This window comes from Elephantulus edwardii, unplaced genomic scaffold (genome assembly GCF_000299155.1).
Source record: "Elephantulus edwardii isolate Elephantulus edwardi_28Jun2011 unplaced genomic scaffold, EleEdw1.0 scaffold00089, whole genome shotgun sequence".
Taxonomy (NCBI): Eukaryota; Metazoa; Chordata; class Mammalia; order Macroscelidea; family Macroscelididae; genus Elephantulus; species Elephantulus edwardii.
The window spans coordinates 7,007,145-7,019,675 of record NW_006399839.1 but is presented as its reverse complement, the minus strand read 5'-3'; the positions used below and the strand labels follow the sequence as shown (position 1 = coordinate 7,019,675).

Genomic DNA, 12,531 nt, shown 5'->3' with positions numbered 1-12,531 from the left:
ATTAAAAGTAATAAAATTTAATAATAAAAAAATAAAAACTATGTTAAATTGGCATATCATATTTGTGGAGGGAGTTCTGGTGGTGACTAGTGGTTAAGAAGCTGCGCTGACATTTCAAAGGCACGTGGTTCGAATCCAACAGTGGCACACTGGGAGACAGGTGGGCAGCCTCTTCCTTTGTTATTTATTGTCTCTGAGAACCTGCTAAACGGTCAGTTGTGAGTTGGTTCTGACTCAATGGCACGTAGCAATATGTTCTATGTACCGTGTTACAGTCGTGATTTGTTGATGTTAACAGTCCTCAGATGTTCACTCCTAGATAATTGATTTTCTGATCTGATGTTAAAAATACAGCCCTATAAATTTTGTTTTCTGAACTAAACCAGGGACATCAAATACTTAAAGACATGGATCAAAACACTGATCACTTCGCAGAAATTGGTAGGTAGATTTGGCAAGCAGCGAGCAAGTTATATGTGAAGAAAAAGGAAAAGGGTCAGAGAAAGAATTCTCGGTAATCTCCTGACTAGAAATACCATCCCCATTTCCAAAGGTAATCCAGAACCTTCCACAAATGAGGTTCATCATGCAGCTGACAAAATAAGAGCCAATGCTGCTCACCTCTTCTTCAGTGTGTTATAGTTTAGCATTTTTATGCATCTGCACCTTTATATACAAACTTTCCAATTCATAGAGTCAAATATTGGGCTCATAAAAATACTGATCATAAAAGGCAATGCTAACGAACCCTAAAAAGAAACAAAACCAGAAGTTGGACTTATGTCAGAACTGACTTGGACCAAAAGCATCAGAAAAAGAGCTTGATTATAAATTGGAGACTAGGGACGGCGCAGGAGAGGAAGGCCCTCCATGAGGTGGATTGATTCAGTGACTGGGATAATTGGGATGGGAGTGTCAGAGACAGTGCGATTGGCACAGGACAGAGTAGAGTTTAGGGCTGTTGTACATAGGGTCGCTATGAGTCGCAGGTGACTCGATGGTACATAACAACAACAAACAACAACAACTTGTATAGTTTTTTTAGGAAATGATCAAATGGTTTTCCAGAATGGGTGCACCATTTTACATTCCCACCTCCATCAAATAAGAGATTCTGTTTCTCTGCATCCTTATCTCTGCATGTACTGAGTACTATTAATATTATTCTAATTGGGGGGTTTTCCCCTTTTTTTTCGGTGGAAAATGACTTAGATTTTTTTTTATTGTTCACTCAAATCACAATTTAAAAACTTAGAAAAAAGAGAAATTAATATAAAAGATCTCTACCCAAAAGAAATAACATTTTTTGTTGGTTTACAGTTTGAGGACTAAAATATGTCTGATATAGGCCATAGTTTTTCCAATTAATAGCTATGCATCCAAGACCTGGACAATGATTAGGGATGACAGAAAAAGAATTGACACCTTTGAGCTGTGGTGTTGGAGAAGAGCAGTGAACCTCCCATGGACAGCAAGGATAACGAACAGGTATGTCTTGGAGAGGGTGCAGCCGGAGTCCTCTTTGGAGGCAAGGATGATGAGACTTTGCCTCACATACTTTGGACATATTATTGCTAGAAGGTGCTGTTTCTTGGAGACGGATGTGATGTTGGGAAGGGTGGAGGGTCAGCGAAGGAGAGGAAGACCCTCAACCAGGTGGACTGACATGGTGACTGCTGCAGTGGGCTCTTGTGTGTCAGGAAGTGTGAGGATGGCGCAGGACAGCACAGGGTTCAGATCTTTTGTTCAGAGGGTCGCTATGAGTCATACTCGACTCGATGGCACCTAACAACAACAACTGATTTACATACAAAGTTCATAAGGTTCATGTACATTGTTTTTCACACCAGATCTTTCCCCTCTCCTTATCAAATTGTGTGACCCTATGATGAAGCCCCCTCTCCCCTCCTTGGACCGTCACACTTGTTCTACAATAATGGTCTTATGCAGTATTTGTCCTTATGAGACTGAGTTAGTTCCTTTAGCATAATGCTCTCCAGTCCCTCCCATGTTAGTTGGTAATTTACAGAATCATTGATCCTACATGCAGCATAGGATTCCATTCTGTGAGTGTATCATAGTTTTTCAGTATTCTAGTTGTTTTATAACCATGTAATAATATCTCATCAGGGTCCAAATTTTCACTTTTCTGATAGGAGTTCTGGTGGCCAAAAGGTAAGACGTTGTGCTGCCATCCCAAAGGCACATGGTTCAAATCTACCAGCTGCTCCACGGGAGAAGGAAGGATGAGCAGTCTTCTGTGCGATTTATCTGCCTCTGAAAACATTTTGGAGGGTCAGCTATGGGTCGATTTTGGCTCCACAGCACACAACTACAACAATGGTTAGTGATTTATTTTTAAATTATTTGTTTTGACTACTAATATTGAGCTTCTCCAACAATTTCTTCCACAGATACAGTCAATCTGCTTTCTGTGAGGTCCATGTGTAAAGTTGCCGTTTGTGGGGTTTGTTTTAAAGGTATTTGCAATGAGTTATTGAGTGTACTAAACCCGATCATTCCATTTCCACCCTCATTTCTATCACCAAGTCCATACTTTCTGACAACCTTTCTTTCTTCATTGTTTCCAACTTTTGCAGTCCAGTTTTTATTAATGCATCTTGATTGAATGGTCAATTTTGGAGTGCAAAATTTGGTGAAAATCTTCAATTTCCTGTCACTCCAATCTCATGTCATTAATGCCTAGAATATTTATGCATGCTATTTGATTTTTTACAACTTCTAGCTTTCTTTCATTCATACTTTGTCCATTCCATGTTCCAATCATGAAAGGATGTTTGCAGCTGCTTCTCCTCTTTTTAATTGACTTTAGATCTAGTCTCTAGACTTCTGTTACTATACTAATCACTATCCATGTTCCTCTGTAATTCATAGGGTTTTCAGAGGCCTGCTTTTTCAGAAGTAGAAGGCCAATTCTGCTTCCTCCTTTTTCTTAATCTGGAAGCTTTGACCTTGATTCTATCCCACCTGAGTTTAAAAGTCGTCTTAAGAATAGGTGTGAGGCTTTGAATGCCAATGCTCAAATACCAGACGAATTGTGGGATGATATCAAGGAAATCCTTCCTGGAAAGAGCAAAAGGGCATTATAAAAACAGAGGAGAAAGAGAAAATTCAAAATGGGTTTAAAATGAGCCTCCAAAAATTGCACTAGAGCATCAAGAAGCCAAAATAAAGGGAAGAGTTGCTGAAGTAAAAAACCTGAACAGAATATTTTTAAGGGCAGCAGAAGAAAAGAAAGCAAAGTATTTTAATGGAATGTGCAGGGGGCTGGAGTTGGAGAATAAAGAGGGAAGTACTTGCTAGGAATTTCTCAAACAGAAAGAACTTGAAAAACAAATTCAAACCACAAGTAGCACTAAGGAGAGATTATATGGGCAATTGAATGATCTAAGAAGAATTAAAAGAAAGTGGAGGGAATACACAGAATCATTATACCTACAAGAATTGGCCAACACTGAAGTATTTCAAGAAATACCATATAATCAAGAGCCAATGGTAATGAATGAAGAAGTTCAGGCTGCACTGAGTCATTGGTTAAAGCCCCAGAAATTTGTGGAATATCAATTAACATGTCTCAACTAACAGTTACAACCCTGGACATGCTCATGCTGATGCCAGAAAATCTGGAAGACAGCTGCCTGGCTGACTGACTGGAAGCGATCCATATTTATTCTCATTCCCAAGAAAGGTGATCCACAAGCTCTGCTGGCCTAGTGGCAAAAAGCTGCACTGCAATCCTAGAGGTGAGCGGTTCAAATCCACCAGATGCTCTGCTGGGGAAGGAGAAACAATTTCCTCCTGTACCAATCAGGTCCAATTTGATGGTACACCCACAGAAAAATAATAAAAGAATTTTTAAAAAAAGAAAGGTGATCCAATAGATAGTAGAAAATATCAAATAACTTTAATATGTCATATACAAGCAAAATCTTGCTGAAGAGCATTCAAAAACACCTTGAACAATACAGACGTTCAGACTGGGTTTAGAAGAGGCTGGGGCCACCAGGAATATCATAGCTGATGACAGATGGATCATGGCAGAAACTAGAGGATACCAGAAGAATGTCTATTTGTGGTTTATTGACTATGCAAAAGCATTTTACTATGTGGATAATTAAAAATTATGGCTAACATTGAGAAGAATGGGAATCTCACAACACTTAATTGTGCTCTGCTCATAGGAAACTTAAACCTAGACCAAGAAGCTGTAGTGTGAATAGATCAAGGGAACACTACATAGTTTAAAATTAAGAAAGGTGTGTGTCAGGGTTGTATTTTTTTCTCCATATTTATTCAATCTGTATGCTGAACACATTATTCAAGAAGCTGGACACTATGAAGAAGAATGTGGCATCAGGATTGGAGAAAGACTCATCAACAACCCGCATTTTATGCAGATGACACAACCTTGCTTGCTGAAACTGAGGAGGATTTGAAGTGCTTGCTGTAGAAGATCAAAGACTGAACATCCTTCAATATGGATTACATCTCAATGTCAAGAAGACAAAGATTCTCCCTAATGGACCTGATAGGCAACATTATAATCGACGTTAGACTTCATTTTACTTGGATCCACAATAAACACCGTTGGTACCAGCAGTCAGGAGACCAGGTGACATATTGCACTGAGAAAATCTGCAGTCAAGGAGCTCTCCAAATTACTGAGGAGCAATGATGTCAGCTTGAGGACTAAGGTGTGCCTGATTAAGGACATGGTCATTACAGTTCACTTGGTATGCATCTGAAAAAATGACAGAAGAAGAATTGATGCCTTTGAGCTGTAGTGTTGCAGAGGAATATGGCATATCTCATGGATTGCTAAAGGATAAATACTGTATAAAACCATTATTATAGAATTAGTATGAGGATGGGGGGGTGGAAGCAGGTGGGTGAGGATGTGTGGTTTTGGGGGGAAGGATTAATCATGGGGTAGCACAATTTATGGGTGGGGTAAAGGAAATGGGAAGGATCTGGTGTGAAAAAACAAATAAAAAATGCAAAATAGAATACATATGAATGATTGCATGAAACATAATGCAAATAGAAGTGTATAAAACACAATGTATATGAATGAAATATACTGTGAAGATACTATTATATGAAAATCAATAAAAATATTTTCTTTTAAAAAAAGAACAGCTAGCTCTTCGAGAGAGTGCAGGCAGAGTGCTGCTCCTTGGAGACAGAGATGACAAAGTTTCATACTTGGGGCCATTTCTCTCTGTCTGTTTCTTTCTGCCAAGAAGATGGACTTGGGAAGTTAGTTGGACAGACCCAGGATAGAAGGTGCCTCCACCTCTCATGACGGTGGGATGTGACTGTGATTCCCTACCACTAAGCAAAGTGGCCAGAGATCTCCAAAGCCAGTGCAGACAAGAGTGGGGAGGCTGGGATCTGTCAATCCTGGGTTGGATTTTTCTCAGCTCCTGGGGACCCTGAATGTGAGTCAGCAATCACCATCCAGTGTGGTCTGTGAAGTGGCAAGAGTTCTTGAGGTCCCCGGGAGCTCTGACAGCTGGTGTCCTCTGCCATCTCCCACCCTCTGTGGACACTACAACTCTGTTGCCCACAGATTTTGACAGCCAGCCAGTGACCCTTTGTCAGGGACTCAAGATTGAAAGACAGACAAGCTGTGTTGGTGAATGGAGCCTCCACGTAGAATTGACATCAATCTCCCTTATAACTTCACAGTCTCCATTCAGAAGGACTTCGTTTTCATTGGGGAAACTGAGGCAGGGTGTCTCAAATGGTGAGCTCACTTACAAGGACACACGGCTGGCGTGACTCTTAAGTACACTAAAGAATGATTCCAGCATGGGCTGAACTGTGCACCCCCACCTTTAACGCTGAGCCCCCTCCCCCAAAGAGCGGCTGAGGCACCTGGCACAGGGGCTGCTGAAGGTGGGAGGGGCTCCTTGGTCATTCTTGAGTCCTTGGGAACACTGGCTCACTCCAAGAAAGAGCACAGCCATGCTCTGTGACCAGAGGCCTGGGCAAACATCTGTTAAATTGGAGGAAGATGCCTTTAACTCTTTCTCAGCTTCAAGACAGAAGGAACATTGTCACTTACCTTGAAATGAAATCTAGACTCTTCCCGGACCTCAAACCCCAGAATCCCGGACCCTAAATTTAGATCTCTGTGGGGGCTTCCCGGATCACCCTGGGGCAGGGTCAGGCAACAGCTGCCCAAGATAAACTTTGCTTTTCTGCCGACTCAGCCCTTTCTCTCACACAATGAATGAGAGCCCGCCCCACTTCCCCTGGGAACGCAGAACAATAGTTGTGGAGGATCAGGTGGCGGCCTTGGCCAGGGCTCTGGCTTGAGAAACCAGGGCTTCATGCCCTCGCCCTGGCCTGGAGGCTGTGGGGCTCCAGCCACTGACTTGCTTCTCTCCCCAGTGGGTGCCAAGCCTCTCCCCACCTCTGGCATCCTGCGCTGGCCTTCTCTCCTGCCTGGGAACTGGATTGTTGCTGGAATGTCCCCAGCATGGAGGAAGCAGCCTTCTCGAGCCTCTTTAAACAGAGCTCCCAGCCGGTCTCCATCGCATTCCTGAAAGGAGCTCCCTGAGGCACGGGGTGGTGGCTCACTGTCAGTTCTCCACCAGCAGGAACCCGTCTCCTTCTCAGATAAGGTTCATCAGCACATAGCAAGTGGTCAGGAGCTTTTTCCCTGGTGAGAGGATGGGGGTGTGGGTTTTCGCGGCCCCTCCTGGGTCTGGACTAGGTCACTGAGAGCACACTTCGGTCTGGGGGGAGCTTGTGGGGCTATTTTAGGCACCGATTCCTCAGAGCCCACGGCTGCCCCTGACACAGTGGAGCATCTAGAGTGGAGATAGGTGGAGGCTAACCTTGTTCAGAGGAACACGAGAGCTGTGGGCTTGCACGGTGGTGGTGGGATGGTGGCAGGCTATGCATGGGTCCTGAACCACATGGTACTGGTCGTCTGCCCAGTACAGGTACAGGGGAACGGCCACATACTGTTTGTATTTCCTTCTGTTGACTTGTCCTGAGGACTGGTGAGGAAAAATGATAACGAATGGGTCATCCCAGTTCAGGGCCCTGAGAGTGTGGCTGGGGGAGAGGACAGAAAGATGTCCTAGGAGGAGTGACCACAGCAACCAAACAGAGGCTGAGCAGGAGCCAATCAGGTGGGCAGTGCTGCAGGCAGAGGGGGTTATAGGCAGGCAACCGAGGCCTAGCTGAGAGCTAAGGTGGAGAGCATGGGGGCTTGTGGATCATGTAGGGGCAATGCTGCCAGGCCCACCAGTCCCAGTGCGTGCAGGGCTCACTAGCTGGGGCAGCGCTGTGACTCAGTGCTTTATCCATATGAAATGGGAGCCACAGAAGGCTATAGGCAGGGTGTATGTAGTCTTGGAGAGATGCCTGCCATAAAGCTGGCTCAGGCAGGGGCCAGAGGGCCCAAGGAGACCTCAACAGTTGTCCTGGGGAGATTGTAGAGGGCAGAGGGGGTGATGGCAAAGCCCCCAGATTCCAGGGAGGAGGATCTGCAGAGGAAAAGCATCATCTGGTCTGCAGGGGATGGGAAGTAACTTGAGTTGATTTTTTGAGGGAGAAAGTGGTTCTCTGAGCCCAACCTGATGGAAGAGGCTAAGTGAACAGAGGGGAGCTCCCCTCACTCTCCAGCTGACACCCTCAGAATGCAGCCTGTCTTCAGCACCTCCCCCACGGTGCCTCAGCCAGGCACTGGCCTTAGTGTATTTAACCCCTTAGAGTCATCTGAGGAGAAGGCATTCAAGCCCAGAGGGAGGTATTTATCTGGGCTTCGCATCTGTGGATTGTCCCGGCACCAGGCCTTCTCCACCGAGCACCCGGACCAGCAGAGCTGGGAGACAAGAATTGGCTCCCAGAAACCTCAGTCCTTGGAGTCAGTACAGGCTTTGCTGGAAACACAGGGCCCCACATTGAGTGGGAACTGGGCCTCTGTGTCTGTCTCGCTTGTGGGTGGTGGAGTCTGGTGTCCCCACAAAAAGCCTCAAGGGGGGCCTGAATGTCTACCCCAATGGACCTTTCGAGAAACTGCTGGGCCATTGTGCAGAAGAATGCCCGGAAATCCCGAGCCTCCTGCCTCTAGTGAGAATGGGGGCTCTTCCTCCAAGCCAGGAAACTCCAAGTTGGCTTCCGGAGGGCGGTGTGTGGGCTAGGGCAGCAGGGGCACCAGTGCCATCGGTGAAAGGGTCCCTTGCCGCTCTTCTCTGAGAGTCAGCACAGGCCTCTGGGAGGACGGACTGGGCTGGGTTACTGGGAACTCCCTGAAGTGCTGTCCCAAGTGATGTTCCCAGGTTTGGGAAGCCTGGCATAGGAACAGGGTGTAGGTCTGAGATAATGGAAAGACCCTTAGGAGCACTCCCTCCCCTTGGAGCTGAGGACTTTATTCCCTGGTGGAAGTGAATGTGTGGGCCCTGGTGCTTGGCGGGTTGGCCTCTGATGGTCCCTGTCGGCAATGGCTTTGGAGGGTAGTGCCAGGGTCCTCAGAGGCAGAGTGAGAGAGCTATTAGCAGCTGGGCTGGAAGTGGACTCAGGGTGAGCTTCCTGGAGGAATCTGGCAGAGCTGTGCTGTCTAATCCTGGAGAGGGGCCGAGAGATGGTCCCTGTCCTCTAGCAGCCCTCAGTTCACAGCTGTGAGAAGAGGAGGCTTCCGTAGTTCCTGCCTCAGGGACGCGCGCTGGAGCTGGCCAGGTGGGGGTGGGTGAGGGACGGTGGCGATGGCACAGGCCCAGGATCCTGCAGCTCCTGAAGTGACAGGAGACACGTAGGAAAAGCAGCCCGCAGAGCGCGCCTGCTCCCACAGCGGAGGGGTGGCGGCCAAGGAGTAGCGGCTGGCCAGAGTGCCCCCAATACCCACCTCCCCTCTCCGGCTCTCCCTTGTTTCCCTAACTCTGGTCGCCTGAGACCTGTAATTGGCTGTGGATCGACAGCCCCCCGCGCGCATTGGCTGTTTGGGGACAGAGGGCCGAGCCCCGAGGGGAGAGGCCACCCCTCCGAGCCTATAAAAGGGGCACGCTGGAGGCGCGCACAAACTCTTGAACACCAAGCTGAGCGGAACTGTTAAGTGGAGAGCCAGGCGCACAGCCAGGCGCACGGGCGCAGCGGCCCCTGAGCCATCGGGTCTCTCCAGCCATGGGGTCGGCGGCGCTGGAGATCCTGGGCCTCGTTCTGTGCCTGGTGGGCTGGGTGGGCCTGATCCTGGCGTGCGGGCTGCCCATGTGGCAAGTGACTGCTTTCCTGGACCACAACATCGTGACGGCGCAGACCACCTGGAAGGGGCTGTGGATGTCGTGCGTGGTGCAGAGCACGGGGCACATGCAGTGTAAGGTGTACGACTCGGTGCTGGCGCTGAGCACCGAGGTGCAGGCGGCGCGCGCGCTCACAGTGGGCGCCGTGCTGCTGGCGCTGGTGGCTCTGTTCGTCACCCTGGCGGGCGCACAGTGCACCACCTGCGTGGCCCCGGGCCCGGTCAAGGCGCGCGTGGCCCTCACCGGCGGCGCCATCTACGCCGTCTGCGGGCTGCTGGCGCTCGTGCCGCTCTGCTGGTTCGCCAACATCGTGGTGCGCGAGTTCTACGACCCGACGGTGCCCATGTCCAAGAAGTACGAGCTGGGCGCCGCGCTGTACATCGGCTGGGCCGCCTCGGCGCTGCTCATGGGCGGCGGCGGCCTCGTGTGCTGCGGCGCCTGGGCCTGCGCGGGTCGCCCGGAGCTCAGCTTCCCCGTCAAGTACTCGGCGCCGCGGCGACCTGCGGCCAGCGGCGACTACGACAAGAAGAACTACGTCTGAGGGCGGCGGGCGGCGCTGGGCAGCGCCAGCACAGCCTCCTCCTCTCCATGGCCCGGGGACCGGCCCGCCACACCCGACGGCGCGTCTTCAGAGCTTTTCTCTACGGGGCATCGGCTCCCACGTGGGTGGGGCCCAGGTGCCAACAGACTGAGATGCTTCTGCTCCCACGGACCCTCCCCGATTGCCACTTTCCTCCCGAGTGGCCGCTGCGGACCCAGAGCAGCATTGGAGAGCCCCTGCCCGAGCCACGGGGGGGCCAAAGAGACTGGACCTGGACTCCCGCCTTCCCCCCAGCAGCGGCTCGGAGGGAGGACGATTTCGCTTAGTAAATGGTGTAGATCCTCTCCACCTTGTGTCCTGTGCTCTGTCCAGGCTGGGACCCCTCAGCCCCCACTCGCCAACTTTTCCCCGAAGGGTCCCCCACGGGGCTGAGTCCTGTGACCTCTTCTGCGGCTATCCCTCTGTCCGGTCCACCTTCCTGCCTGCTGGGGTGGGGGTGGGGCATTGAGCTCCCGCCCCCCCAAGCCACTTTAAACTAAATTGAGGGAGATTATGCAGCCTCCCCAAAGAGTTTGGTGGCCGGCTGGGCCCCAGCATCATGATTTTCATCTGCCCCTTTGGGGCTCATTTCTCCAGATTCCATCAAGTAGCCTCTACAGCCCTGTACAGTCCTTCCCCATCAGGGTGAAGCCAAGGTGACTCCAGCTGAGCTTGGAGACATCCTTATTGTCGTGGGGCGGGGGCGGCGGCACCCGCTGCTGTTATCCAGGGATCCTCTGCCGGTTCCGCAGCTCTGTGAAAGGCTAATCTGTGCCCACCTGCTGGCCTGGTGCTAACAGACTGGGCATCAGCCTCTCTGTGCCAGCTCCTGCGGGGTACCCTGTTAATAACACTCCTTCCAGAGACAGCCAGCTCGGACCCTGCTCAGGTACCTAGAAAGGTCCCAGGTGGGCAGGGCAGAAATACCCTAAAGAACAATTAACTGGGCTGCTTCCAACTTTGCTCTGGTTCGAAGTAAAGGCATTTGCACCTTCCCCAATGGCTAGGGCAGGGCTTTGAGCTGTGGGGGCAACTCCAGGGCTGGCATTGGGAAGGCCTGGCGCCTGCCCCAGCCCCAGCCAGCTTGGGGGCCCTGCTAGGAATATGTGGGGTTGCATTTAGCACAGGGAGCCTACAGGGGCTGGCCAGGATGAATGGCGGAGGACAGGGTGAGACCTGGCTGAAAGGAAAGGCAATCTCTGAATGAAGATTTTTTGGGGGAGTGGAGCTGGGGAGGCCATCCAGGGAGCCGGAGTATTCTGGTCTCTGCGTGTATGATGGGCTCAGGTGAAAAGGAGCTCAGGGGCCAGAACTTTGACAGCGACGAAGACCAGCTCTCAGGTGTGACTTTACACATGAACTGCTCACACTGGCACTTGGCCCCAGGGCTGCTTGGCTGAGGAGCCAGGCCTGGAGGTGGCCCTGTGCGGCCGCTTCTAACACCAGCTCGTCCCCAGTGCTCGGCCCGCTCCTGTTCTCTGCAGGCCCTACGTCCAGCCTTTCCAAGTGTGTGATGGGTGCTTGAGGGCCCTGGGGAGTCAGGGCTGCCTGCAGACTCATGCCAGGAAAGGTCATGGTGAACCCCCACCTGTGGCTGGAGGACTGTCAGAGGTCAAAGGATAAGAGCCGCCTCTAGCCTAGCTCCTCCTACCCTGCTGCCCTCCTGAGGGGGCACATTGGAGCTCACGTCGAGGGGCCCAGGGACCCCATCCAACTGTGTCTGCCCCACTAGGTGGCTTTTGCCCACACCGGGTGAGAAGCAGTATCCTCCTAACCAATGGAGCACTCACAGTGCTCAGGGGTCAGCTGGCCCCATAGCTATCAACCCAGAAAGTCCCAGAAAGCTCTGAAAATGCTGGAGGTCATAGAAGTCCCATCGGGGGACACCTGCTGTGACCAGGATGTGAGTGAGACAGGGCCTTGTGAGGTAGAGGCCCATGGTGTCTTCCTGTGACCCTCTCTACCAGCTGGGTTTGGCCTAGCTCAAGGCCCTGGCAACTCCCTCTCTCCCCACCACTGTGCCACCGCCCATCCTGTTAAAAGACAGAAAAGCCAGACCCGCCCACAGGTTTAGGCTGGGGGCACACAATGGTCTCAGGAGGACAGGGTGGGCACATGGTTGGAGGCAGGCTGTGGGGTGGCCGGCTCAGGCTTTCACGGGGACGGGTGAGCGGGTTAGGGAGGACGGCCTGTCCTCACCAGGTATCACTCAGCGGTGGTGCTGAAGGCCTGGTTCCTGAAAGGTGGAGGTCAGGGTGGAAGACTTGGTCTTGGGGTCGAGGAAGAGAGCCCTACCCTCCGACTTGTTTCCTTCCCCAGGACACAGGAGGCCAGTCCTCTGGGCCTACGGAACCCAGGGTGGACCTGCCGCTGGCCCTGTGGCTGGGGCCGAAGTGGGAGGACAGAATTTAAAAGCATCTTTTATTTCATTAAAAATCAATGGTCCCTGCGTCCAAAACTATCCATAATTTATAGTCTGAATAAAAGCAGTGAATATAAATAAGGAGGAGGAGAAGGAGGTCATTTCTGTCGAAAGCAAACCCTGAAAAATAACCAGAAAAGAAAAAATTCACACCATTTTCACATCTCTCCCAGCTAAACAAGCTAAATGCCCAACCCCGTCCTGTCACGGTGGCCAGGTACCCCAAGGCCTGAGGTTACTGCTGAATCACTGTG

General features: G+C 50.7%; 1 protein-coding gene across 1 annotated transcript; it reads left to right on the top strand.

The window, feature by feature from the left end:
* The first annotated feature begins 9,110 nt into the window (after positions 1-9,110).
* Positions 9,111-9,831, top strand: CLDN5 (claudin 5). Its single transcript, XM_006890447.1, has one exon. It carries the CDS (start codon positions 9,160-9,162, stop codon positions 9,814-9,816), a length of 657 nt encoding a protein of 218 aa, XP_006890509.1. The 5' UTR covers positions 9,111-9,159; the 3' UTR covers positions 9,817-9,831.
* The last annotated feature ends 2,700 nt before the right edge of the window (positions 9,832-12,531 follow it).